Source organism: Cantharellus anzutake (assembly GCF_015039405.1).
Source record: "Cantharellus anzutake strain C23 chromosome Unknown EI90scaffold_6, whole genome shotgun sequence".
Lineage (NCBI taxonomy): Eukaryota > Fungi > Basidiomycota > Agaricomycetes > Cantharellales > Hydnaceae > Cantharellus > Cantharellus anzutake.
In genome coordinates this window covers 1,304,040-1,331,652 of record NW_024066956.1, presented here as the reverse complement: position 1 = coordinate 1,331,652, position 27,613 = coordinate 1,304,040, and the positions used below count along the sequence as shown (strand labels likewise).

The window sequence follows — 27,613 nt, the reverse complement described above, 5'->3', positions numbered from 1 at the left end:
AATACAAATGAGGTATGAACGCCCTCTCACTGCTACTCATTTGAAGAGTGTCAAAAAACCACCAAAGTCGCCGGTCAGATATAGCCTGTGGCGGCATTGTAAGTATATTCCTGCAACCTAAACCGTATTTTACACTATAAGTTCTGTATGGCATCTCGTGAAAAGGATCAACGTCCTAGCTTGGTAAATTTTTCCATTCCACGCAGGGCGAAGTCGCGCTGCCTCCAAATGATCATTTTGAACCAAACACCAACTTTGTTTTTTGGGGGTGGAAACTGATGAAAATGGACCTCACTGCTGGGGGTTACTTTTGAGACTTTGCAAGTTCGGCGAATGCGCCGGGGGTGTAAATGTTTGCGCTCGAACGACTATGCCCTTCGTCATCAGTCTTCGCCGATTGTTTCCTGCCACGTTGTTTCTTGAAATGGTCAGATATCAGGAAGGCGAGATCTAAATTGTGATGCATCAACATGGTAGTCGAAGAGAGCGGGATGGCTCCTACCGAGCGACTGCTCGAAATTTAGTCTTGGATCACAGAAGGTCTCGTAGCGTAAGCCGAGGTCATCTTCGGCGAGCTCCATGCTGCCACCCAAGCACTCTGTGACGCTGAATCTTTCCTCGTTCATCTCACCTGTGAACTCAAGACTAACTCCGCCAAGACGCGAGCAATTTGCAGCATGTATTGAAAGACATGCCGTCAGCTCACGTACGATATTGGCGAAATGCCTCGTTTTATGTCCAGTAGAGGATACTTGCGTGCTGTTGAGATAACTATTAGTGATGAAGACTACGGGAGCGGCGTAAAGATGCTTACTTCCCATGCATGGGATCAGATACCCAGATCACTGGATGACCAACTTGCCGAACGGCCGCAATATGCGCAGGGAGATACTGTTCCACTTTGGATGCACCGTATCTTGTGATCAGAGTAACCTTGCCATTCTCCCTATCGGGATTCACGACTGCAACGATTGACCGTATGCCTCACAACCTCACAACTTCGGCGGAGATGCACATGGACTTACTGTCGAGGAGTTGAATAAGTTCCTCACTTCCCATACTGGGGCCGACCTTGATCCCGATAGGGTTTCGGATTCCTCTGAAGTATTCTATGTGAGCACCGTCAAGCTGTCGCGTCCTATCGCCCACCCAGATAAAGTGCGCAGACGTATTGTACCAAGCGCGAAGGACAGGCTTGTCCTCTCCACTCATGTCCACACCATTAAGATGGTTTGGTGTGTAGGAAGGAGATTGGCAAGGGTTGGCTGATAGGAGCCTCGCCCTTGGCGAAGAAGAGGGACTCGGCAAGCTATCACCTGGAACAGGGACGGGGAGTTCCCTCGTCAGGGCCTCCTCATAGTTGAGCATTAAGCCTTCATGACTGTTTACTTCATTTAGTAGATGAGCCCCGACTCAGACAAGTGGCGTCACCTCGTGTAGAAGTCAACTTCACCCAGTACACCCCTTCTTCCACCGGACTCAAAAGAACTTTCAGCCTCAGCACCGATGGTCTTGCTGAAGTCAAGTGCGTCTGCAAGTCCTTCGGAAATGCGCTCAAACTCCGCCCTACAAATAAATGTGAACAGACTGATCTGTGCGTGCCAGACGAGGGGTCGAAATACCTTAACGCTGGGCTGCGGACATGCGAGAGAGACCAATCGCTCGGGTGATTCAACGAAGCAAAACCGGAAGCCAACAACGAACGAATATAATTGAGCGTCGTAGTGGAGTGGAAATACGCTGATAAGAGCCGGTCCGGGTCCGGGGTCCTGTGATCCGGGGAAATCCTATGGCGAAGCAAATCGGGCATCAGTTTTCCGTAGGGTTGGTGGCAGTAGTAAAGGCGAAATTCAACTCAACTCGTTTACATTATCGCCGCGAAAGCTCAAGATCTCTTTTCCGTCAACGGTCTCCGTGCTGCTTGAACGGGGTTTGGCATACTGGCCCGCTATGCGACCGATGCGAACAATTGGGAGACGGGCACCCCAGATGAGAATGAGGGAGAAAGACAAAATCAACCCAATTTTAGCTTCAATGTTTTCCTTTGTCACTCGTTTCATTGACGCATAATTTACCAAAAATATTATCAAAAATACTCACCTGAGTGCACGCCTCGAAGCTCTCAGCGCAATCTCCAGCATGCAGAAGAAACCCTTGTTTTCCTGTACACCCACGAGCTGATGCCTTAGACGCTCAATCTGCAAGCCCAAGCACGTCAGGAAACCCCTCGTTCTATAAGAGAAATGAGATGCTTGCTTCAGAAGGGGTGATGAGTGGCGGAAGAGTTTTGAGCTTCTTCAGAACCCTGCTTCAACATCAACAGAGGCGCTCCAATGAACAAAGATCGGATAAGCAACCTTTCAAGATGCTCCTTATCAGGATAGTTGACGTCCTAGACGAATACCATAGTCATGCAGAGAACATTGGAGTCAGTCAGTGCCAGGACGTTGATGACTCTAACTCTGTTTCGTACCTGAGCCACTTTGCGCTCTCTCCACGACCAAGGGGTCCACTCTGAAAGCATGTCTGAGAGGGAGTTTGAGAGGAAAAGTAATTGCGAATGACCGCTATGACCCAACGAACTCACTCTATATAGAGAATTTCATTCAATTCATAGGATGTAAGTCATTCCGTGCACATGTTGGCAAAGTGCAGCGCATAATTCCAGGACATCTGGCCGCCGCTGTCCCTCCTGTGCGGGCGGCGATCTGGGCTATAGCTGGAGTAAGTACGTGTAGCTGGTTTAGGTAGAGAACTGTATTGGCATTGTAAATGACGTGAAGTGAATACGTGGACAGTGAATGGGGAGACAGCATGTGGGGTGGGTCGTAAATGAGGAAGTGGGGCAAGCGATGGGACATAAACAGTGAAGGATATATAACCATATCCGATGACTATCGGAAGAGAATTAAGGGAAAAGCCCGGTGAGGTTGATAAGGGGAGCAACGTATATACATAACGTATAAAGTGTGATGCATGAAGAATGTGAAAGAAACACAACTCAGCGGATCGAGGGTGAGTAGAATGGAGGGGGAGCAACCATGTTACAAAAAATCTTTGAAAAGAGTAGGTTCACAAATGAAGTTGAACAGCTTATCTAGAGGACTCCACGAGATTGACAATCTCAACGGACGGACCTCTCATTACATCAGGACCGGGGAATATTCCTGGCGCGGAGCTCGACTCGGTAACAGGACCAACTTCAGGATGGCTTGTGAGACCCGGACCAATCACTCTGACATCTGTGGGTTGAATGATGGGGCCAGTAGGAGGGCACGCGATCTCACCCATAATGGTATCGTTGTCATCATCCGCTTCTTGCGATACGGATATAGGTGGCTGATTCGTAGACAGATGTTGATCAACTTCCATCTCACTAACTTGACTAGAAGGCACGTCTATTTGTGCGGAGAGGTCGACAAGGCTATCAGAGTGGGGATTAGACACTGCATTTGGGGGTTCAGCGCTTGAAATGTCCAGATCGATGAACGCTCCTTCCATTGGACATGGCTCGGGAGCGGGTGGAGGAGGCACAGGAATGGCCGTGGCACTGTTACTGTTACTGTTCATAGGAGGCGACTCTGTGGGTTCTGCGATAACGTGATTGACTAAAGTAAATGACAGGATCAGTGTGCCGACACGTCAAAATAGCTTTTAAATCTTACATTCTTTTGAATGCGCTACCGAAGCAAACAGAAGCATCAGTAAGATGGCCATAGATCACTTCGAAGAGCACGCACAAAGTTCTTTCTGCTGAGAGCAGTGCCTGCCTTCTGGGCAATCTCTTCTTGCACCAACCCATGAAGGGATCTTAGGCCCGGAGTTAGCGCCTCCACTCCCGACACCCCCAGATTCCCTGCTCTCTCCATCTTCATCATCGTCATCGTCATCCCCATCATCTTCAGGATCATCGGACTCCCCCATAGACTGAGACTCTACCCGAACAGATGATGAGGCTGCGAGGGCAGCGGCAGCAGCCTCCTCAGCCTCCGCGGCATCAATGGCCTTCTTTCGTTCCCTAGCCCACCAGGGGTACAGTTCGTGAAGGAAGATTTCGAAGGCACAATCTCTGCAGATGCGTGTAACGGACCCACGAGAGCTGCTCGAGCTGCTCACCGATGCACTGTTTGGATCAGACGATGAGGGCGAAGCGCTGCGGCCCTCGTTACTAGACGTCATCGGCGTTTCCGCAAGTCTTGGGGAACGAGCCCCCCCGCTCGATGCAGCGGAAGTAGCTCCAACATCATTTCCATCGTTTCTCTGAGATGGGGCCATAGGTTCCGGCGAAGCATTAAGTTCTGGACGCATAGAAATATCAAAGTAAGCAGCGGTAATCATGACATCGACTTGAGCACTCGCACCTGATGGTGAACGATCAGCAGAAACGGTCGAAGAAGAAGATATGGATCCAGGCGACAAATCAGATCCAAAGAGTCTTCGGAGGTCCTCCATGGTGACACGCTCAGTCGCCGCAGGGGGTCCGGTGGCATTAGACCCTGGGTCAGTCGAGGGACTCTCCTCACTAGGCGGCGAGTTGATACTATCTAGCGATCCCGACGAAGCACGTTCTGCGAGAACTTGTGCGGCAAAACGCATCCGCTGTTCGTACAGAACGCGACGACGCTCGTCGTCTGACGAACTAGGTGCAGTTCCGCTGCTATTAGGGCGATCAAGTGATTGCCTTAAAGACTGAGGGAGAGGAACGAACGATATTGCTGTCGAGCGACTACCCGATGAAGTTGAAGATGAGGGCTGAGATGGGCGGTTGTACTGGGCGAGTTCAGCCTCCGAAAGGGGGTTGATATTGTTGTGTTCTGGACTGAACAGTCCTGCAGCGATCATAGGTTGGAATCCATCTCCGGAAGCCCTTACGTGGTCAATCATCTATACAAGAAGTCAGAGTAATATTCAAGAGGCAAGGAATGAAGAGTTTCAACGCTGACCTCCTGATACACTCCCCTCATAGAGCCACGGCGACCGTCACGCAACCAATCAATTAAAACCTCAACTTCTACTTCATTAAAATCGAAGGCATCCCAGATGGCCTCGGAGTGTTGCTCCAGAAGCCCAGAGAGGGTATTAACAGCCTGTGGAAGGCGTGAGGAACGTACAGATGGCGCAACACACAGATGGGGTATGGAAAGCCCGCAAAACGAAGTTCGACAAAGTGAACAGGCAGACGAGCCTGGCGCGTAAAGCGCGTGCAGTTCAGAACTAATGGACCATCAAGTGTCATTGTCTGCCGGTTAGCCAATACGTGGGGTTTCGAGAACATACCATGCTCCGCAAAGTCCATGTCCAGGTGGGGGCCCTGATGCAACAGACAATATAAACATTGGATACAATTGTTGCGCAACCTCACGAACCATCATCTAAATTCCATGCTTCAGCGGGATTTGCTTCAGGATCGGGTATAGGGCGCGGACACCTCCAGCCGAACTGGTTATGACGGGCACAGTGCGGACAAGGTCGAGCAAAATTGTCGGAACCAGGCTCGTGCCCGCGGGATTGAGGCAGCAGGATATCGGGGTTCGGTGGCCTGGGTTGAGGAATCTGCAATTGAGAAAGTAAAAGACGTGGACTCCAATGAGCACCCAGGAAGGAGAAATACCTTAATTTCCGCCACGGGTTGCCAGACCTCGTCGGCTTGGACACGTTCACTCTCAGCACGTTCAAAGTCAGGGCGGTTTCTCAGGAACACATCGACGATGGATTGGATCATTCGAGAAGCGACAGCATGAGTGGATGGCGCGCGGCATTGTGGGCACGTATTGAGGCCAGAATTCTGAATCCATAATGTAAGGCAGCTACCACAGAAGAAGTGTTGGCATGGTTGGAGAACGACTGGGCGGTACACAAGGCCAGCGCAACAACCGCAGCTAGGACAATGAGTAGATGTGAGATGACTGAGAAAACAAGCGGGATAGGGGATGTGATGGGGTGCAGACGCATCCACCCCAACCATATCGAAGTTCGGTACTGACCTAAGCTCCTCAACGAGTTCGTCGACCAGTTGAGCGTTCCTTTCCACCGTCCTGGTGCCAGTTGTAGATTCTTCATCGGCGGGCCCAATCATCTTTTGCTTCCCCTTCTCTGCAGCTGTGTAGGACGGTGACGGAGTCTCGTCGCTGACCGTATCGGTAAACGTTTGTGACTCGCGGGCCTTCTTTGGCCGGTGGTTGTCTTCAGAAGGCGCCTCTTCAGCTCTGATACGCTTGAGAGGACCGACCGAGGAGAGGGCAGGTTCGTGTGAGGTTGCCTGCATGTCTCTCTCCATATTGAATCAATGGAGCCAACACCAACCACACAACTCTCACTGCGATTCCTGTCACGCGCGAGATCCATCATTCTCTATTCAATTGCATCGCCGCTAGACTCTTTCCGGATGTTCACTAGGCAGGACTCCGTAGTGTTGACAACACACTGCTCGCTGCTCAATTATGTGCCATAGAGGTTTCTTCAGCCTATTCCTCAATGACCTTTTGGAATAGACAAATGGAACAGCCGAAGGCTTGAGCAAGCAATGGTTAGGTTAATAATACATATCAAGAGCATGATGCTATCGAAAGAGACGCATGCATTTGGGTTGTCCAATGGAAGATCACAGTCGCTACTTCCATTGTTAAGTTTGAAATGATGAGGGAACCTCGGTCGAATCGAAAGGTGGGGATATAGGTCTTATGTACCACTAAAAAAAGCAGACTCGTCTTGATACTAAAAACAGGAGGCACCAGCAGCGAGGCGAGCATGCGTTTCCAAAATCTTTCTTTGGTCTGTAAATCCAAAGCGGGTTTTATTGAGAGCACGCAGTAAAGACGACGGCGTGCCTCTCGAGGGAAAGATCGACAGAAGGTAATGCGGAAGCAACACCATCATGCTAAGATCAAGCGCAATCAGGAGCGTCGGATCCTGTTCCCATACTCTCAGATACCTGAATGAACACATGAATGTTCGCTGTGGTGACAAGAGGGCAGTAACGAACCGTGCAATCTGTCCAATGAACTAGGGAATGAAGTGGGGTTGCCTGGCACGTTCGAACCGGTGATAATTTGTAGATTGCCCAGTAGATACTGAGCGATGAGCATTTGGCGTTGCACTGACGACTAAATTTCAGCCAACACATCGTAACCGCGCTGCCGCAAAAGGTACTCACGTCACCTAAGCGCCTTTGCACGATTGAAACGAGGACCACCTCTTGATGCGTAGATGGGTTCCAGATCAAAGCCGGAACTGGAACTTAGAGTGAGATGGAGCACGTTGCGGCTCGTGCTGGAAAAGAGATTAAGTGGATTCTCTTTCGCAGGACAAGTGCTCCATGATCCTCACATGAAGAGGAATTTATGTCCGTGATAGACTGGCATTTTGCTCGCCGTCAGGTCAGGCGATCAGAATTAGTGCCAAATTAGACGCCCACTTGAAGCTTTCTCATGTCGCAAGAATGAGATGAGAATCAAGCATAGATTATGTCTTCTCCGTCTCTAGCCATGCGTTTATACCGAATCCTACTTTTCACTGAGTCATCTCCTCGTTCCACTCCACACACAGGCAACTGGCATACAGCAGCTGCGAACGCGCGTTAAGGGCCCAAACAGAAGCCTTTGGAAGGGGTTGGGACCGTCTGAGCCATTTAGCGAGGCGTACAATGCATTGTGTCTCCAGGAAAAAGGATGTCGAACTTCAGGCGAAATTGTTTAGCAAGTGGGAAAATTGATCCGCAAAGTCAAACGGGTAAACTGCACATTCCATGGTTTAGTGATGCCCAAATTCATCGGCCGATCACCATGCAAGGCAAATGTGCTGCACCAATCCAAAACGGTGTAAATTTTCTTGACGACGGCGTTACAGTGAAGAGGGCACAGTTCACGGAACTATTTTCTGGGGATTTGCTCGGGTGCAAGTGTGAAGCACGTCCTTTGTGTTTGGGAGAGAACGATCCAGTTGGTGGCCGAGAATAAAGGGCAGGTGAGGTGCTAGAAAGAGGAGCGAGCAGTGAGGGCACTGCATTGGACCCAAATCCTGAACAAGCCACATTGGCAGCATCAATGTTCAGTAACCCTAACGTGCTGATGATGCCATCAAGAGTAAACAACGCGGATCGAGCGCGCCACTCAGAACAATGTGGTTGACATGATGTAAAGGATCTGGATAGCCATGCCATGTTAAGCTGGCTCGAGCCGGATGTCTAAGAAGCACCCCAGTGCAGCTTGTGCCAACCCCGGCGAAAACCATCCAGCATTAAGCAATGCTTCCATATGCGCCTGAGTCTCGTCTCGGGACCGTACTTAATGGTTGTAAAATTAGTGTAATCAATTCATTCCCGCTAAAAGCCTACAAGCGCGTTCCCTTCCACTGGCACCCAACTCGAGGCCACGGCTTTTCAAGAACGTGGACAGCGCAAGGATAGAGTGTCAATGAAGGTTGTACCATCTGGGCCCGTTCTTCCGTATGACCAAGAAACGAGGGACATCAATGAAAGAAACAAAATGGGGTTAGAAAGCAACGGTATACCATAAGCATGCCTAGCGACCATGAATAAAAAGATCTCCAGCTCACAAATGAAGAATATCATCTGCCTCGCGATCTCTACGTTAGGATTGGACTGCCTGCAAAGGGCACACCCAACTTGTCTTGTGAACGACGCTAGGCTGGGTAGTCAATTCACCATAGTAGAACTCCTCCCTCGCGCCCATTTGGCCAATGAACGATGTGCCAGTGGGCACAGACCATGGCGCGTCCTGCTGTAGGAATAGGCTGGACTGTTGGCATAATGGAGCCCAACCGTTCACTGGGCATGGAATGTCTGCGTCCGCTCAGCTGAATCCCGCTCTCCATTGAGATGCGCTTGGGCTGTCGCTGTTGTCTCAGACACTGCAGGGACGGTAGATTGAGGCCGGTCAGGGAAGCTACGAACCAAGGGAAATCCACGAGCGAGGCAAAGTGGGCAACGAAAATCATAGATCCAAAGGATCCAACGGTGAGAAAGTGGTAGCAGGGAGGAAATCCTTCAAGTCCGCAATTCGTTGCATATTGCACAGTCCGCCGCATGAGGCCACAATGAGTTTCGATCCCCATGATATGTTGGCGAATTCTTCCGCCTCCCCTTATCATGAACCTTATTGAGGCACACTAACGGACCGCTCGCGCGAAGGAAAACGCTTAGAAAGCTCGTCTCGTCTCGTCGACACTCAATTCCATCCCCCGCTATCCCGTTCCCTTCTTAGGGGAATACCCGTTACCTCTCCATCCCCTAGTGTGACCGGGTCATAGCTTCCTGCCTTTTCAATAGCACCGATGATGTGTTCGGTAACGCTCTGAGTGTTTGGTCGAGTGGCCACCAACGAGTATGTTGAGGATGATGGGACGTGACCATGCTGGAAAGCCAAATTTGGCACATCCGAGGGTAGGTGCATGTGCGAAGACGAGGGACCAAAAACGGCTCCACTCCAGTCTTGAGCGGATGCATTGGCGAAGTCCGTCAGTTTCCTCACCGACAAGCCACTTTGATCCATAACTGAGGCAGAAGCAACCGGTGGTGCCAGGAGCAGAACATTGACAAGCGCAGCTTGGTCATCCGCCTTGCTAAGCTGGGAGTTCAGCTCTGATGTTAAAATAGTCATACGAGATGCAGATGCAGAAGGGTTAGACACGTAATTACTCAGGCCACCAGCTTGCTGAGTACTTAATAGATACGCAGGTGAAGGCCTGTCAGACGAAAGCAAATTATCAGAAGCATTATCCGAGTAGGATACGGAAGAGATGGGTTGCAGCAGTTCACAGTCGAGTTGGTTCATAGGGGATTGGTGGCCGCGCAGAGGGGAAGGATTAACTTGAGATGCTGTACATGCTCTCCATTGAAGAGTCGCCGCGGTGTTGTCCGGACCAACAAATGAAGACCCACGGGCTAAATGATCGTTATGTGTCAGCATCGGGCCTAAACCGAACCTGGTGGTGGTGGTCAATGGAATGTTCGTTCCGCTCATCAAAGAATGTTCGTCAGGGGGCCAATTGAGGGCACCCAGCGAGTTATTCATTTCAGGCACAACCTGAGAAACAGATGCAGACCCAGACGCTGGCGTGGAAGCCTTGATCTCCGACATAGCGGCACCGCCATTCCGCAGCTCAATTCCTGAAGCGTCGCCCAATACCTTCTCTGGTTTGGGCAGACCCTTACTAAGGTCAGCCCCCTTCGTCCTAGTAGATCTTGACGAGACTTTCTGAACATTCTCAGGCTGCGTCCCGAGCAGCAGAAAGCGGATCTGGCCTGGTCTCGCTCTGGGGATACGGTCAGGACCACGCCGTTTGGGAACAGCGTCATATTCGCATTTCGGTGATTTCCGTCTAATGCATGTTGAGCATCTCGGTTTGAAGCCATCGCATCTGACTTTGCGCACACGGCTGGAGAGGCGACAACAAACGATGGAGTTGCATGTAAAGCGCCACCATAGAAAGCGTGAACAGAGTCTCCAAATAAGCAATGATGCCAACACCATCCCCAGAACCCTCACCATTGCTGACAAGCCAAGTAAACTCTTTCATTTCCAGGCCCGGATTTCTGCTGATCGGCAGCGGCTTCCTGTACGGCCGTGGTGTCGGTTGTGGAACTTGAAGGAAGCGGTCCGGTAGTTGAAGGTGCACTTGCGTCATCCGCTGCGCCAAAGCCAGGATAAGCGTGTTCCGAGCTCATCTAAGGGTAGCTGAGTAGGTGTTGGACGTAACAAGAATGAGTGTGCTCATGGAGTCAACTTTAGGAAAACGACTGTCATCAAAGGCTCGGAATATCGAGTTGAAAGGCAATGCCCGGGAGATGCTTACCTTATTGGGATACTATCATAATGTGCGTCAGGATGGTCGAAGGTAGGCAGGTTACCAGCCTCTATTAGAGGTCGAAGGGCGGCGTGAGGTCACCTCGTCAAGCTCATCTTGATGGTTTGTGCCATCGATCGTGAACTGGTTCTGGCGCTCCCAGGCCCGAGGCCAGCTCTGCCACGCATAGCCCTACTCGTGCTATTCCAAAAAAAAAAACCCTGCCAGAATCATCGGCTGCAACATCGGACTCATGCTTCAGAAAGCCCCTCCTTTCGAATGCGCAGGAAGCGCGACCAACTTATACTCCCTGACAATGAGTTTTTACATATGTGCTGAACTCTGTGTGGTTTATTTCCGCACTCAGGGTAATATATGTTGCCCCCTGTCAGGAAACAGCCAGTACTTCTGGACTGTTGAACATCAAGCCTGAGCCATGTTTCTACACACGTTCGCGTCGTAGTTTTCTATCAAAGGGGTCCACTCTAGCAATCATGCGAGCTCGTCATGACCAATGGGCTTGGATGGTTGGCGTGCACTCATAAACTTCGTTTTCCCTTTCCGTTCTAAGCCCCCCTATACCGTCGCACGAGGCGCCGCCGCGGGTTAACAAGACAACGCATTCGGTTTAGCCTCAGGGATCAGTACTGGACTGGCTCGTATTTCCGCTTCATTTAATGTCCCAGTCTGCAAACCCCCCCGCATTCCGGCGTTGCCTGAGCTTGGCGATGGATGACGCGCGCGCCCTGCTTTCGATCTTCGTCCCAAAACATTTCGCTTGTGCCAAGCCATCACCATCACTTTGGCAACCGTCCCAAAAGCGTTGGAAGTGAAGTGATATATATTTGATGAACGTTCGTCAGTGGAACCACGGCGCAGGTATAGATTTTCTGTGCACAGGAATATAAACACCGCCCTAGGGAAAACCTCCTATAGCAACACGTGTAATGCGGCGGCCACACGAGCCTCCTCTAAGGGAATCAATGGAATTATCGTTTACTCCGTTTGGGGTTCGAACTCTCTTCACTATGACAGGCCAGGCGGCGCCAGACATCTACTAATTAAATGACTAATTCAAGTCCCCCCCAAGTCTAGGGCAGGATCCCAGCCTCTACTATAAGTAGACCCAAAATCCTTCTTTTGGCCTACCTCCACCCATTACCTAGTCAGAGGCACACTACATTTCGTTTCCTCCATCCTATCAAACTATCGCCATCCATTATTAAACCCATTCTGGGCAAGGTATTCAAGCCGCGAGTTCCCTGTCAATTCATGGGAGCCCACTTCATTCACCGGCTTTCATTCCACACTTCATACACGTCTTCCTTAATAAGCTAGCTTGAGCCTATCTAAGAGCATGGATCTCGCGCACTGGCCATATATACATATATTGCTCAAAGAGGCTACCCTCGCGAGATATTTTTGACCATCTGCTTATCAACTTAATTAATTTGGCTCCTGAGTTATCCGTTCAACTGTGTCCTCCATGGCCAAGTAGTTGTACAACCCCGCCTGCAGACGCCGATGGTCTCGGAGAAACTCTCATATGGCTCTCGCAATGCCCGACCAATGCCGACCATGCAACAAATTGGACCAAAACTCCCCAGTTGCCCGAACGGGTGGATGCATATTATTATAGAGCACACAGTACTAGAGATAACTCATGAGTTGCGGGAGAGTGATAAGCTAATAGCCCCGCAAATTAAATAAACAAAAACCAGAAGAAAAGAGCGGAGGGGATCGATATCGGTTGGGCAGAAGAAAAAGGCAAGTACTTAATTACTCAATATTGCAACATACATAACTCCCCCTCTCCTCGATGTACACAAGCAAAGGTGGTCCCCTGCAGCGGCTCGAGGGCGAAGTCCATTATTTACAACAGCTGCTTGTACCCGTTATTGCTCAAAGATTTGACGACTCTTTTCACCTCTTGCGATCGCGCACGTGTCGTCACAAGAAGAGCATCGGGAGTGTCCACGATAACGAGATCGTCGACGCCAAGGCAAGCGACAAGACGGTTTGCAGCAGGAACGACGATGCCACCCGCAACTTGTTCGAGAAGGACTAAAAAAAGGGTGGACGGAATTAAGGGGGGGCCCCTTAACAGAGAATAAAGATGATAACGAACCAAGAGAAGGATCGCCAAGAACACGAGCTTGGTTGCGTTCCGCAGGGAGAAGGTCACTGAGGGAGCCAAAATCACCAACATCATCCCAACCTGGGGGGGAATTGAAGGAAACAATAATGATATTCGTTCGTCAGTCGTATCTCAACTAACAGTCGAGCACAATCAGCAACTTTCTTACCGAAAGTAGCGGGCACGACTGCGACCTTGCCTGCAACAGACGCCGGCTCCGCCACCGCATTATCAATGGCAATCTTGGGCAATGACGGCCAAACCTCAGCGAGAACCCGTTCCCTCTCTTTCTCATCCTCCCAAACCTCCGCAATCTTTTCCAACCCAGCATGCAACTCTGGGGAATTCTCCTTCAAGAGCTCAACAAGCATCTGTGCCTTCGCGACGAACATACCACCGTTCCAACGATAATTACCTGTACTCAGATATTGGGATGCAGTGCGAGCGTCGGGCTTTTCTTTGAACTGAGACACACGTCTAGCATTAGGCGCCTCCTTGAGCTCGAGAGACTCTCCTAATCGGATATAGCCAAAACCAGTGGCAGGATGAGAGGGTGCAATACCGATCGTAACGAGATAATCATGTCGCGCGACAGCAACAGCTTCGGTAACAGCACTTAGGAATGCTTCATCACCAGAAATCATGTGGTCTGCCGCAAAAGAACCCATCACAGCCGTAGGGTCCCGGCGTGCTAAGACATATGCCGAAAGGCCGATAGCAGCTGCAGAATCCTTTGGGCTAGGCTCACATAAGAGATTGTGGGGAACTAAGTCAGGAAGTTGAGAGGAAACGCCCGATGCGTGAGCACGCCCAGTGACAATCATGAGACGACTAGGCGAACATATAGGGAGAAGACGATCCCATGTGGCTTGAATCAAACTTCTTCCTGATTGGGTAAGATCGAGCAAGAATTTGGGGTGAGCCTCGCGCGACAACGGCCACAACCTCGAACCTACACCCCCAGCGGGCACGACAACCCAGAAACCTTCAACTTCCCTGTGACCAGGATCGAATTTCTCGCCAACACCATTAGGCGATGGGACCCATAGAGCGGGCGGAGCGGTCGGCGCGAAGTAGGATGGGCTGCGGCCGAACTGACGCGAAGGTGATGGAGGTCGCGTATTCGCGCCAAAGTGAGAGAAGTATCCCCCCGGGGTTCCAACCGAGGGCCCTTGAAGCTGGTCACGAAGCTGACGCTCGAGTGCCGCGTTGGCGAGTTTTAACTCGTGATATTCCTGTCGAAGCTCAGCCAGCTCACCGCTCTGTGGATCGAAGGCGACGAAGTTAGAAACAACAAAGGCAATTCCACACGAAGCTCACCTGCTTATGAACGGCTTCCAAAATCTGGGTGAACATTGCCTCGACGCTGAGGGTTACAACTGGTTCTTCCTTGATCTTACCAATGCCTGTACCATTGGAGGAGAAAAGTAATCCCGACATTGGTACAGAAAACTAGAATATGCTTTGATCCAAGACAGAACACGGGGGGCCCCATTATATAAGTTCAACGTGGACATCAATTCAGACAACAAGACGTACATGAAGCTTGTGATTGCGAAGTATAGCAAGGACAGTGAAGAAAGACGTCAATAGTTGGTCGATTAGCTTGGGGAGTTTTTATGTAATTCTGGGGCTATTTTTCTGAACGAAACGAGGGCTGGAGAGAGATGAAGGGTTGCAACGTTGGTCAATGGGTTTCAATTCCGAATCCAATTTCCGTTTCGGGTCCAGCCGCGGCTATGCCTGGGCTCAATACAATGTTGTTGCTTCGCGAACGTGGGGCAAGATGCTAATCTAGTGCACAATGCACAACGCTCATGCCGCATGAAGTGAACTGAATGAACAATATCGAGATATATCTCATTTTGGACGTCAGCAGTAACACACGCACCCCAATTTTTTCGGCAATCATCTATTCGGTCGGAATGATTTGATCATGCCATCCTTTGTCAACTGACCCTGTACCAAGAATGGACACCGATATGTTGCTGACCAGTTTGGCGTGAACGGAGGCTCTCCCAATAAACCTGGCGGCGACCATCGTGATGAAATGAGACTCTAGGTAGGCCGTACATATACGAAATTGATCCAAGCGAACATAGTTTCCCTCTGCAACATTAATAAACCCGACGGACTCGGTTGAGTTAAGTAAAGATGATCAACAAAGAATTTAAGAAACGTGTGATGCATGTCCAGCTGACAGACAGGCCATGCGGTGTGGATAAGGCGAATGAGCTAGGCGACAAGTGGCATGCCAGATCTAAAACGTACTTCCGTGATTACAAAACGCAATAGAATTCCAAGAGAAAGGATCGAATCTGCTTTCGAAATCGGAGGTGTTCTTCAACAATAGTGATGGACCCCGCCCCGGTCCTACATATAGTTAGCACCGTGTGGGTTTCATCCCCACGGATTGCCGGGCTCGAGTGAGAACGCCAACGAGGAATTATGCGAGGAAGTGAGTGTAGGTAGCTCGTCAAGTGATTTCACCTTTGATAGGGGTAGCTCTGAAGATTCACTCGTGACTCGCTACCGCGCTTTATATCCCCAGTTCGTGAACAATGTTCATCATCATGATGAGCGCACATGAGTTAGACTGCTGGAGCGCGCCTACCATTTCATGATTCATTTTCCTCCAAACTAGCATGACATCAGTTCTCCGGGACACTGTCGCCGGGATTCGCGCTTCGGCGGCTCCAAACTGCCGGCCGAACTGCATCGCATTATCACGGATGTATTTTTGGGTCAGGAGACCAGTCTTCCCGAGTCGGTCTAAAGAAAGCTATGGGACGGTGAAAACTCGAGGACGTTGAAGCGCTATTAGCCTACCTTCTCCACCTGCAAACCCAAAAGCGACCAGCGACCAGGTCCACGGAAATTAAGTTTAAAACCGTGACATACTAGATACTTACTCGCGAGCCCGTACAGCAACTCGTCTTGTCCGTCTGCCAGGCCGGCGTGCGACTGCTATGACGGAATCTTGCAATAGCCTTTTATGGTTAACTAGGCTATAAAGCTCGCCTATAGCACGCAAGTCTTGTAATATCGACAAAGTGCATCGGGAAAACCCGACAATCCCAGCTCCCGGTTGAGTACTGGAGTAGGACACGACGCTTTTTTCTGATACGAGGTCTGCAGTACATCTTATCCATTTCCCATGTTGGACATGGAGCCATGGCGGAATCGTACACTAACTTCCCACATTTGGCTGGGCTATAAAACTCACCAATAGCACAGAAAGGCGGGATAACGTCGCTAGGAAGACAGCGTGAAGTCTCGGAATCATGCCAAAAACTGCGAGCGAAAGGGGCATTGGACATCGGATATCGGAACAAAAAACTGGGCTGTTTTTCACTCGGGTTTAGAATTGTGCTGGGCAAGATGGGGGAAGTGGCTAGCAAGGCAGATAACAAGGACGCTGAGGAGTATCGGCGTGAGCAACCAGGCACTTCCACTTCTTCTATCATGATAAGCGAGCTCCGGTGTCATGTACCACGCTTACCACGACCCCGCCTATAATTCTATCTCCACGGGACACACATATATACTGACTTGGACGGCCTACTGACGCCCAAGTGTAGAAGAAACAGCAACCCCCAGAACCTGTAGAACCTGTGCTTCTAGATCTCAATTGCTACCCGCCAGGTGGAAGTGTGCGGAGCGAGCGAACACGGTACCACTTGAAGCGGGATAGGTGAAGCACCAAGTCCAGAGGACAAGTTCGGGGGGAGTTGTTTTTCACGTCAGGCTGGGAAGAAATGAGGAGCGTTAAAAATGGTCGTGGAGCAAGCGGAATGTTCCGTCTTTTGAGGCGGAACCTATTTGACAGGGCCCATGCGCATTGGAAACTCTACGTAACTCCATCATTACGGCACACTTCGGCGTAATGACAACATGGACGAAAGAAGTTCGAGGCTAGGTACGGGAAGGTCATATTCATTACTATTGTGCTGACTAAGCCAATTTTTATTGTCCTAACGCATGACCTCTAAACAATCGAACAAGTCTAGTACTATTCAATACCCTCTCATCCGTCCTCTGGCTTGCGTTGACGCTAGGCAGGATACCAGCCTCTATAAGTTGACGCCGAGATGCTGATCATATTATCCAGTGGTCACATCACATAAACTGTTGCGGCTTGCAATCACCCATCCCTAAGGGAAGATAACCGGGTTCTCGGCCCTGGCCGGTTGTGAGCCGACAAACAGCCCTTGCGCCACTGGTTCACTGATGAGTTTTCACCCTCAGTTGTCCGCAAAGCTTTACAAAGTGTTCTTTCAACCTCACCCTGTTTCATGCTCGGTGATGCAATAAAACTCGCTACTTCTTCCGTTGTGTGGACCTAGGGATCGGGAATGCCCTGTACTGATTCACAGTTGTTCGATGGTATAAGGCGGTGTCACTGAAATCGACTCCTTTGGCCTTCAATAACTGTCGCTCGGAGGCTAATACGTGGATAGTGAAACTGAGACCCCGCAGCATCGAGAATACCGTTCTCTGGCATTGTGGTGAATTTTCTGCGCAGGGGGGCGCACTGAGGCTTTTCTATGACTGTTAACATAACACTCCGTGTATTCCCATTGTGGCCCACGACGCAGCGCCACGTGCGATGCAAAGACATATCGTCGTACATGCCGCTGTACCATCTCAGCATTCCAGCCTTCGGTTAATGACCCAATCAAGGCTGGTTTCGTGCCATCTGGACAACTCGGGTGTAGTTGTGATTAAGATCGAAAAGAAAAATCCACACGTTAGGTTTCCAAGAACCGCAAGATTCGCCTTGTTACCAGGCGCTTTATTCATTCATCCCTGTATGCCATCGTGCATGCTGCCAAAGCTTGATGGATGTACCCGGCCCTGAGCTCTATTGTTTCAACATCACGGAATTGTGTTCGGATGTGCATTGTCTCTCCTTGAACATAATAACACGAAACATTCATTCCAAACTCCCACGCCTCCCAAAGCTCCCTAGTGATTCCAGCTCATGCGTTGTGAAAATAAGTCTTCAGACAATAGGTGTCTGCTGGTATATAGGACGAAGATGTGGGTCGTCCTCACCTCTGTCTCTACCAACATCACAAAATGTCAGAAAACAAGCTGGTGCGTTCCGCTTTTCGTCCCGCTCTGGAAGAAAGTCAGCTAATGGTTAGCGCTGCCGGTATCTTGACACTACCTTGCCTGTCGCACCGATCAATAATCGACACATCCTTTCTCTTCATAGTCATCGTGTATGTCCTACGATTTCCGTATTCAGATGGTAATCCCAAACTCACTTGGGGATTTTTTTTGCGCCCTTCAAACGCAGACCAAGAAGAGGGTAAGCTCCATCTCTTATCTTATAACCCCCCGCTTCCATGGATAAACTCCCCCCCCCCCTCACACCTAGCATTTTCCCGAGTCTTCCGTGATTGGCGCGCGGATTATATCGCCTGGTATGATGAGGAGGAAACCTCCGATCTCCCCGATGATCACTTGCCAATCGGGGAGCTGCTCTGTTTACTGGAGTCCATCCAGTACGAGATGATGGACGAGGACCGGGAGTGGGCGGAAGAGATGGGAACTATTCACATCGACGAGTTTAAGGCATTAATGGCCAGCAAAGTCGATGGCCCGGATGAGACAATCGGTCCCATTAGTACGTTCAGCTAACAAAATTTTCATCCATGGATCCCTGTTTCTTACAAATATGTCCGAAGAGTGTGATGATTTGGAGGGCGGGTCATGCAATGGCGATGACAGTGACAATGTACCTGGGGAACTATACGGTACGCGAGTCTCATAAACATTCTTCATCAAATTTGAAGCTGTCAGATGGTTGACCGACAAATCCTTGACTCATTCAGATGACTCTCAAGTGAGTTTCTTTTTTGGTGCACCGAGGCCTCCTGCTGATATCTAGCTTCCAAGTGGCTGACGCATCCGCTGTGCTCGTGGGAGGATCCTCAGGTAGCAGATTGGGGATTTGCGCTTGGCGCTGTAGAAGTGTGATCAGAAGCTTGTAATTTCCTTGTTTGCAGCCATGCAGTATAGTTCACGATCCCAATCATATCGCCAGGTTTACTCCGCTACATCGACGAGTCCATCCACATAAAAAGTGCACAAACAGTGACATTTTGCAGAGCGACATCCTACGGAATCGATCAGGATGTACGTTCGCACCGAAAGACCGCTTTGTATATTCGGGCATCGACAGAGTGGACGACTTGATCGGTAGTGGCGGGAACATAGAGAGCGACGTTGAGTCCAGGGGGGGTGAAACTCACTACTGGCTGTCGACACTCAGCTACAGACCGGCGGGTTGAATAATGCATTCATAAGGGACGCTGTTGTTGGAGGGTCTTGTTTTGCAACAGTGCCTTTGTCCTAGAGAGACTCTGTTACCATGGGGTGGGATTGATTCTGTTCCTGAGCAGTGGTCAGAGACCGAGGGGCAAACGGGTCGAAAGGTTGCCAACTACTTGCACTTCAGCGCACTCGGACTTGAGTACTATGCTCGGTGTCTACGGAGAACTGGGAGGAGAAAAAGAACGGAGGGTTTTTCATCTATACTATGAGATCACTGTAAATCGCTCAAGTACTCGAAAGTGAGGGCGAAGGTTGCAACCCGGGAACTTACACTCACCCTCCTGCGGCGTGTCCCAGACTCGCATCTAGAGAAACAGTGTCAGCCTAATTCTGTATATAGAAACCTTTCACCACTGCACGAATAAGAAGCGAACAAATAATAAACCAATTACACTAGAGAATAACATACGGGGTGCTTAGTCCACATTCTCCGAGGAGGGTCCCGCCTCGTGTCCTTCATACTTATCCATCCAACCCAAGTACGAGTCTGATTCAGAGAAGTAACAGGAGTTTGATAGTTCATCCAAGCATTTTCAGCGTGGGGATATGGAAAATTGTCAGCGACAGGAAGACATTGTATTAGAATGATACAATTGTGTGGACTCCATTAACATTGAGGCTACTCATTATTTGGATAGAACTGAAACACATCTGCACTAGCAGAACGCAGTCTTTCTTTTACTTAAACTGGACATAAGAGTCCGTCCACTTATCGGCCTTAGCCGCCTCACATTCACCCACTCATCGGCTTTTTCCAGTTGTAAACAAAGCGTGACAAAATGAAAAAATGTAAATGCGAGTGGTAGAGGTTGTGAGGTGAACGTATAGCGATACGGTGGGTCTTTTGGAGGCAATTCTGAACCGGGGACGTCACCTTTGTGAGCCCCAAAAAGGCTTGATCGACACCAAACATGTGTTTATCATTATTTGCGTCGGCAATTCTAATAACGTTTTTTTTACTGCTGGCTACGGGATCGTGGTTTTCCTGACTAACTACCTTATAGAGCGATAGACCCATTAGCCTGCTAGGCCTTTCCCTCCCTGCGTGGTTGCAAGGGCATCATGAGCCATGCCCTTAATGCGTCCCATTTTCCCACGACTCGCCCAGAATCGATTACCAGCCTACGGGACGGCGGACTTTAGAGTAACGCTAATGTGGTTCAATTCAGCGAATGAATCCAATTCGACCCTAAGCGAGGACCAAGGGTTCTCGGATCTGGTCGACGTGAGGCATGAGCTTGCATTGCTACGCAGGGTTCTGAGTACTATTCTGATTTGAAGATCACAAAGCGGTGTCACGCGAATCAATCCTCTCAACCTCACGAAAATCAATTTGGTTGAAACACCCTAGCTCGATCCTAGAACGTGGTGGACCAGTCTGGCTAGCATTCAAGCCTGTAACGCACCTTGTTCGTTTTCCAGGTGCGACGTGGTGCTATGGCAGAATCTCACATCAACCTTTCACGTTGCACTATGCTAAAAGATGCGATATGTTGCTTACGAGGAAGGAGGATCCGTTGATTTTGCCTGTGAAAGGCACCGACACCATACCAGAACTATGATGCAAAATGGGCATAGAACATCGGATACCCTTCCACTTAATTTGATTAGGATTGTGCGAGGCGAACGGCGCAGTAAACGCTGAAACAGATGACACAGTGGAGCAGAAGCTGTTCCACGCGACCACCATCCAGGGCCCGTTGCGCATTAGAGATGATACGTAATTCCGTCATTATGGACATAATATTGTCGTCAAAGTGACGCAACGCGCCAGAGGGGCTAGAAAGATACGTAAGGAAATTATTTGGGAGTGTTGCGGCTTGCAAGTCATTCGGTCCGGCTAAGCGAGGATAAAGTGAGTTCTCAAAGATCTGACTGGTGAGGCTAACGATAGTCGTTGCGCCACTCAGGCTGATTCACCAATGCAAAGTGTTCCTTCAACTTGACGTTGTTTCACGGTGATGAAATAGAACTCGCCACTTATTCTGCTCCCGGGACTGACAGTTTCTCCGGTCCGTGGTACAAAGCGATGACACTGTAATCAACCCCCTTAACCTGCCGCTTCGAGGTTAGTACAATAACAATGAAATTGGTCCTCCCGTGACCCTGCAGCATAGGGAACAACACCCTTCGGCATGCATTATGGTGAGTTTTCGGCATAGGGAGGGGGGCGTTCTGTTCATATGCGCTTTGTTAATATTCATCCTCGTGTATATTGCCAAAGCTCCTACCCGAGTCCTTATTTTTCCGATATCACCGGATTGTATTGGCGCGTATGGGCGCCACTGGCGTTTTTGTCGACCACTTTGAACAAAGAAACTGATTTTTTCAATACATGAAATGCAACAAGTCTCATTCCGAATTCCCGTGAACGCCTCTCAGAGCTCAGTTGGTCAACCTCATGCATAGCGAAACCAAGTCTTCAGACAATAGGTGCCTGCTGGTATATAGGACGAAGATGCAGGTCGTTTTCACCTCTGTCTCTCCCAGCGTCACACAATGTCAGAAAACAAACTGGTACGTTCGCTTCACCTGCTGCACCGATCACCGATCGATTGTCCCTCTTGATCCCTCCCTTCATAGTCCTCTTGTAAGCCTCTCCTATGGCCGGCGATTCCTGGGAGTCAGAAGAAAACTAACTTGAGGCTTTTCACGTCCCCCCCCCTCCAAACGTAGATCAAGAAGAATGTATGCTTCATGTCCTTCTAAACTCCCGCTTTCCGTGGATAAACCTTCCCCCCCCCCCATTCAAATCTAGCATTTTCCCAAGCTTTTTCTGATTGTCGCACAGACTACATTGCCTGGTTTGATGAATGTAAAACCTCCGAGCTTCCCGACCACTACCTGCCGATTGAGGAGCTGCCGACGTTACTGCAATCCATGCAGTACGAGATGACGGAGGAGGACTGGGAGTGGTCCAAGGATATAGATATTATCCACCTCGACGATTTTAAGGCCTTGATGGCCCGCAAAGTCGGTGAGGTAATAGGCCCGGCCACACCCAGTACGTTCAGCCAACAGCTTCATCCATGGATTGCTTTCTGATCTGATGCCTGTTTCTCGAAGAGCGCTGTGGTTTGGAGGACGGGCCGCTTAATGAGGTTGAGAGCGAGGGGACATCCGAAGAGTCGTCTGGTACGCGGAGAGTTCTCGTAGCATTATTGAAGTTTGTCAGATGATTGACCTGCATTCCCTCGACTCGTTTTAGACGACTCTCAAGTGAGTTTTCCCCCTTCGATCATACACTGGAGCCCTCCAGCTGATGTTTCCCTTGTTTGAGTGGCATACCCATCCGCAATGTTCATGGGAGGACCCTGTCGCCGATTGGGGGACCGCACTACTCGGCGCGGTGGAGGTGTGACTACACACTAATAGCCTCGGTAAATACTGTAATTTCCCCGTTCATAGCTAGTAGTACTGTGTAGTTCACAACTCCCCCCAATTACATCGAACGAGTCCGCCTATAAACAAGCCTGAGAGCCATTTTAGCAGAGCAGCCGCCGCCATCCTAGAGTGAAACGACTTGTTATGTTCGAGTCGCCAGGACAAGGATGGCTTGATCGATTGCGATGGGGAAAATAGAGCGTTGGATCGATCGAGCTCAGGGGGGTGAAACTTCACTCACTCACTCACTAGCTAGCAAACACTCCACTATAGACCGGTGAGTCCAACAATGTGCTCACCGGCAGCAGCAGCTACGATGGCCCAACTCCAAGTTGATATGGGAGAACACTTAGTGCTTACATAATGATGAAGCCAATTCACTCTCCCACGCAGAACAGCCAAGACATGATGTCGAGCTGAAGCGGTGAGAAAAGAGGATTTCCCCCCTGTACCCACATCCGCAAACTAGGCACAACCTCGAAACAATACCTGCCTCACTTCTCGCCCTGACGTTGACGTAAACATGCCCTGGGCTCAAGCCGTTTTGCGCAAGAGGTCCGAAAAAAAAAAAAAAAAAGCAAGAGTTTTCAACTATGTACATACGAACAGCCAGCGCGCCAGATGCGTGGAGCGGCTGGCCTGGCTACTTGCATGAGAACTTTTTCGCTGTGAGTGTTGATAGGTGGTCATCGCCAAATGGTGTACATATATATTCCGGTGTTGCGACTGTCAAGGTGTTTTTTTTGGGCCGGCTGCTCCCATCGGCCCAGGAAGTGACCCTTCACGTCAGATGAATTCCCCACCCCCCCGGATTCCCAACACCAATCACTCCCATCTTCGGTTGGTCATGAGTGCACGGCTGCGGGCTGCGGGTATCTCTCAGGGAGAGGGATCGCTGCAATACTACATTGGCGCGCACCAATCACAGCGCTTTCTATGAGTGTTGTCGTTGAACTCTCTCTTATTGCTATCCTAGCTCTTTTACACCGTAGCGTACATTGAGGGGGGTTCGTCAGTACATGATGGGTTTTCTGGTTTGTGTAGTCAGGAGGGGATCCTCGGGTTGGGTAAATGTCAGGTGGAATATTGGGGTTTGTGTGAGGTCACTGTCTACTACTGCTCTGACACGTGTCTGTCTCGTCCCACTCAGTTCCTCCCTTCTCTCCTAGTTGCTCTTCGTCCTTGAATGCGTGGTGGATTTGGAGTCCGGTCTGCTTCTGGGGTCGGTCGCAACGGGATTTCTTGAGGAATTTCGCTAGTCCCAGAATGCTCGTTGGCTTCCTTGTATTTCTTGAGCCTCGGACGATATGTTCTCTTGTTCGGGTCTCAAGTCCCGCAGGCACACTTGTCTCCTGTGTGACGGTGATGGTACCCGCCGATGTGGCCGTGGCCGGTTGCGGAACTTGGAATACTTTGCTGAAGGTTTTGCGATCCTAGCGACTTGAACCTTACCTTGTGGTGGGCTTAAGTGTGACCGGGTGGGATGCGGTTTACTGTGTGGAAGCCTAAGCTGTGCGGTTTTTTTTTTGGTGAGATTGTTCATCGGTCCCTCCAGATCTCGAGCATGCTACGTCTGTGTGCGCCTTTTACGTTCGTCCGCGCGTTCGTTTCCTCTGATGCCACTGTAGCCTGGGCACCAGCTGATCGCGACCTCTCTATCGGAAGATGCACTGGTGTTGTCCGAGTGCTTTCTGAAGGTGTTCGCATTGACTCACTACTATCCCTCGCTAGAATCTCAATTCGCGCACACGTGTGCAAAATTGTGCATCACAAGATGAAACCATGCCCTTGCACCGTACCCGTTCGAATGGCGGAACAGTATGGTAGGTGTCCATGCGAAACAAGCGAGTCAGTAGCTCGTGCACTCGGGTGGGCAGGGGCCTTGATGAATGATGGGAGCTTTGAGGGTTCGACTGGAGCTTTGATCATTTGTTTCAACTTGACCTCTTTTGTACGACAACCTTGCCACTGAGCAATGGCTGGATATGAGGAGACTGAATTTTTGGAACCGTCTCCCTCGGAGCTTTTATTCGAGTCCAAGGTGAGAGCTTCATCTTTCCTCCATTCCTTGGATACTGTATTACTAACTGACACTGCATGGGTATTTACAATCAAGTCTGAGCTAACGCCATGTAGCTTTCATTTTTAGAATTTACCCCCACAATTTCACCGGCTGAGTGGGCGTGTTTCTCATTTTCATGATCGAGGGCATTGGCCTCTCTCTTTTTTGACGTCTACATCTTCAGCGTTAGACCTCACCTTGCCGATTTCCACGGGATTCCTGTCCAATGTTTAACGATCACCAATATACAACCCTGTTTGATACATCATATTTTGAATGGTGAATGTGAGGGGTTCGGTGCTACGTGACCTCTGTATCGCAACCTGGATGAGCATATATGTACACTCGCTATTTCATCCCGCCTCCTTCCCCTCATCTGAAGAAACTGAACTCCGCTTCATTCGGCGTGGTGCCCCAATGTAGGCGTTTCACTGACTATGCATTGCTGTCCACTCTACATCACTTGTGCGTTTTCTTTTTTGGGCGATAATTTATCCGCTTTTGGAATTCCGCCGCCTTTCATGAGGATACCTTGAATTCTGTATCACTACCAGATACTAGAATCACATTAGAAGTTGCCTGTGAACAACCACAAAAACCAGCTTGCGGCTCGGCCGCTAATCGATTGTGCCCCTCCAATCTATGTGGGAAATCAGCGAGATCACTATATGTATCGTCATTTGACTTGAGGCAAGTGAGTGCAAAGTTATTGAGGTGAGCCTCCCCCCCTTTGATACCAGTGGGACGTAAATTCGCAAAAATGGACATCGAGCACGCTCAGGCGCAATTATATCGAAGCAGTGCAAATACAACCATTCTGGCCACGCTGGAGTTGAGCTGATCTTTGCAGCATCCCTTGCAAAACTGGGATCGCCGAAGCCTTGACTCGCGCAATGAAAGGTATGGTCGAACGTTATGCAATCGGCTGTTCCTCGGACCACCGCTTTCATCTGTCAAAAACTCTTTCCGCGGGTGTCGTGGATTTTGATTGTCACGGGTGCGATGCTTATGATCGATCTGCAGGATGGATCACGTCATCCACGACGTCGACAGAGCCGTGTGGAGTACGTCAAGTTATGACCGTACACGCCTCCGGCCTACGGGCATGAGATCCACGTCTGATCGTCGTGCGTACGATTAAAGGCGTCATGGAGCAAAAAGCTGAACGGATCCTATAAATCCTAGAGTTTATAATACAACAATACGCCGGTTTTACACTTCCGGAACCCATAACGAGATCACGACGATATGATGGATAAATACGTGGACGGTTCCTCCCAGAGGCCAACAAGAATCGAGCTTGCGTGTCAGCCTGCTAGAAGTATTCCGACTAGTCACTGAGGACGACGACTTGACTCGAGTTTTCGAGTTTTGGCTTCTTGGAGGACCGTGCTCCTCTCGCCTTGGCCTTAGTATAATGGATGTTAGAATTAAGTCATAATTAAACGACAAACGAGTTTACCTTGATACGAGCTAACTGGTCCTGTTCTTCAGTGGTTAGAGCCGGACTATCGTCGTCAGACGAGATTACGATAGGATCCTCCTCTTTTACGCGCTTCTTAGACTCGTTTTTCACTTTGACCGTGGAAGGGCCGCTTTTGCCAAGTGAACTACTGGGCTCGCCCTTGACCTGGTCCGTTGAATGCTGTCCAGAAGTGACCGACACATGACGAGGGGCAATTTCTTGGGCTTGCAGGAAATCTGATACATAGAATTTTGTCAAGTGTAAAACACCCGTGAAGAGAAGATTGAGACCACACCAATAGGGGCATATTTGAAAATAATTTCTAAGGGTTACAGTTGGATTTTTGCAAGAACTACAAAAATGAGTGATGACTTGCCGTGAGGTACGGTACCCATAACGGGAACTGTGGTTATAAGGGATCGGGGGTTGCGGATTAGTCGGGCTTCTCCGAGCCTGTGTGCCTCAGCTGTTGGCATGTGCAGGAGAAAGGCAAAGGTAGACGCACTTGACGGCATGAGACCCAGCTTTCTTGCTTCTCTCGTTGATTGGGTTATCCCCAGGAAGGCTTCGAGTTGATCCAGAGAACTGCGAACGTCCAGTCTCTACCACTGGCTGGATAGTGATCCTCAGTGTGCCCATTTCCTCAAGCGACGGGCCTCCCCGAATAGCGGTATCGTCATCTAGGGATGTATAATCAGCTTTTGATTGATATAAGCCCGGGGATGTGGTTACCAGTGAGGCGTAAGCTCGCAAAAATGCACCTAGAAGTGTTGGTAAGAATCGTGTGGGGTGACGGAAGACGTGTGCCTCACGGTCTTTCCGTTAAAGGACTGTCCATAGCAGAGTCTATGCGGGTCACTTGGCCAAGGGTTGTTGGTCTCACTACGCGACCCCCTACATACACTCCATCGGCATAGAGCGAGACTGAGAGGGTGTATCCTGCCATCCAAGACGCCGTAAAGCAGACCGCAAACGGCTACATCGGTTAATTAGCATTTCCCCTTACAAAAAGCGCATCGGGATCTATACCTTCCCGGTTTCAGATGGTATGTGACAAGTTTGAGAATTTGGTGTGGGTTGTTCGGCGCCGTATTCATCCAGTTGATGGCCGCCACTTTCCACCCAAGCTTCGAAGTCACCATGCTCACAGGAAAGACGAACCATTTTAATAGATATGTAACTGTGGGGTGTGGATCACTCAAGGGATGGCGCTGAGAGGCGTTGGTGGCGATTCGAAAGTCCACCACGGCATTGCTTTGCATCCGGAGCCTTGATCTGCAGATGTTCCTGTTTTTTTTTTTTGCGCCTTCCACCGTCTCACGGCACATCGATCAAATTCATCAGGCTGGCGCAGTGCCGGTCTTTAGAGTCCCCGGCGGAGCCACTGGTAGAGAAAGCCTCTAGTTTGGGGTTGCTT

At 49.9% G+C, this 27,613-nt stretch overlaps 9 protein-coding genes across 9 annotated transcripts; 3 read left to right on the top strand and 6 right to left on the bottom strand.

The window, feature by feature from the left end:
• Positions 1–304: 304 nt before the first annotated feature.
• EI90DRAFT_3144121 (DAHP synthetase) lies at positions 305–2,524 on the bottom strand (the record flags this gene model as incomplete). The annotated part of the gene is made up of 12 exons (XM_039065098.1): positions 305–450; positions 503–759; positions 815–962; positions 1,026–1,381; positions 1,432–1,566; positions 1,623–1,787; positions 1,861–2,042; positions 2,101–2,132; positions 2,153–2,198; positions 2,257–2,305; positions 2,358–2,392; positions 2,474–2,524. 12 exons carry the CDS (start codon positions 2,522–2,524, stop codon positions 305–307), a joined length of 1,602 nt encoding a protein of 533 aa, XP_038921502.1.
• A 120-nt stretch (positions 2,525–2,644) lies between these two features.
• EI90DRAFT_3242825 (uncharacterized protein) lies at positions 2,645–6,277 on the bottom strand (the record flags this gene model as incomplete). Its single annotated transcript, XM_039066539.1, has 10 exons — positions 2,645–3,608; positions 3,666–3,680; positions 3,741–4,298; positions 4,362–4,884; positions 4,944–5,087; positions 5,112–5,214; positions 5,278–5,311; positions 5,367–5,553; positions 5,612–5,879; positions 5,985–6,277. The coding sequence occupies 10 exons, from the start codon at positions 6,275–6,277 to the stop codon at positions 3,094–3,096; spliced, it is 2,640 nt and encodes an 879-aa protein (XP_038921501.1). The 3' UTR covers positions 2,645–3,093.
• A 2,908-nt stretch (positions 6,278–9,185) lies between these two features.
• On the bottom strand, positions 9,186–10,684 carry EI90DRAFT_3012818 (uncharacterized protein; the record flags this gene model as incomplete). The annotated part of the gene is made up of 2 exons (XM_039056594.1): positions 9,186–10,395; positions 10,506–10,684. 2 exons carry the CDS (start codon positions 10,682–10,684, stop codon positions 9,186–9,188), a joined length of 1,389 nt encoding a protein of 462 aa, XP_038921500.1.
• A 1,944-nt stretch (positions 10,685–12,628) lies between these two features.
• On the bottom strand, positions 12,629–14,392 carry EI90DRAFT_3038297 (mannose-1-phosphate guanylyltransferase). The gene is made up of 4 exons (XM_039058852.1): positions 14,261–14,392; positions 13,110–14,202; positions 12,932–13,021; positions 12,629–12,867 (listed from the first exon to the last, which is right to left on the bottom strand). The coding sequence occupies exons 1-4, from the start codon at positions 14,378–14,380 to the stop codon at positions 12,677–12,679; spliced, it is 1,494 nt and encodes a 497-aa protein (XP_038921499.1). The 5' UTR covers positions 14,381–14,392; the 3' UTR covers positions 12,629–12,676.
• A 1,324-nt stretch (positions 14,393–15,716) lies between these two features.
• Positions 15,717–16,546, bottom strand: EI90DRAFT_3038288 (uncharacterized protein). The gene has a single exon (XM_039058851.1). It carries the CDS (start codon positions 16,405–16,407, stop codon positions 15,949–15,951), a length of 459 nt encoding a protein of 152 aa, XP_038921498.1. The 5' UTR covers positions 16,408–16,546; the 3' UTR covers positions 15,717–15,948.
• A 1,346-nt stretch (positions 16,547–17,892) lies between these two features.
• Positions 17,893–18,994, top strand: EI90DRAFT_3038280 (uncharacterized protein). The gene is made up of 7 exons (XM_039058850.1): positions 17,893–18,040; positions 18,162–18,168; positions 18,246–18,257; positions 18,327–18,578; positions 18,637–18,705; positions 18,784–18,794; positions 18,848–18,994. Exons 1-7 carry the CDS (start codon positions 18,023–18,025, stop codon positions 18,926–18,928), a joined length of 450 nt encoding a protein of 149 aa, XP_038921497.1. The 5' UTR covers positions 17,893–18,022; the 3' UTR covers positions 18,929–18,994.
• Positions 18,995–24,199: 5,205 nt separating this feature from the next.
• EI90DRAFT_3038272 (uncharacterized protein) lies at positions 24,200–24,865 on the top strand. The gene has a single exon (XM_039058849.1). It carries the CDS (start codon positions 24,234–24,236, stop codon positions 24,639–24,641), a length of 408 nt encoding a protein of 135 aa, XP_038921496.1. The 5' UTR covers positions 24,200–24,233; the 3' UTR covers positions 24,642–24,865.
• Positions 24,866–25,422: 557 nt separating this feature from the next.
• On the top strand, positions 25,423–26,030 carry EI90DRAFT_3038269 (uncharacterized protein). Its single transcript, XM_039058848.1, has 4 exons — positions 25,423–25,445; positions 25,513–25,631; positions 25,755–25,858; positions 25,917–26,030. Exons 3-4 carry the CDS (start codon positions 25,756–25,758, stop codon positions 25,988–25,990), a joined length of 177 nt encoding a protein of 58 aa, XP_038921495.1. The 5' UTR covers positions 25,423–25,445; positions 25,513–25,631; position 25,755; the 3' UTR covers positions 25,991–26,030.
• On the bottom strand, positions 25,872–27,478 carry EI90DRAFT_2299914 (uncharacterized protein). The gene is made up of 8 exons (XM_039052849.1): positions 27,226–27,478; positions 27,009–27,172; positions 26,929–26,957; positions 26,702–26,876; positions 26,573–26,649; positions 26,492–26,518; positions 26,194–26,432; positions 25,872–26,139 (listed from the first exon to the last, which is right to left on the bottom strand). Exons 1-8 carry the CDS (start codon positions 27,358–27,360, stop codon positions 26,062–26,064), a joined length of 924 nt encoding a protein of 307 aa, XP_038921494.1. The 5' UTR covers positions 27,361–27,478; the 3' UTR covers positions 25,872–26,061.
• Positions 27,479–27,613: the final 135 nt, after the last annotated feature.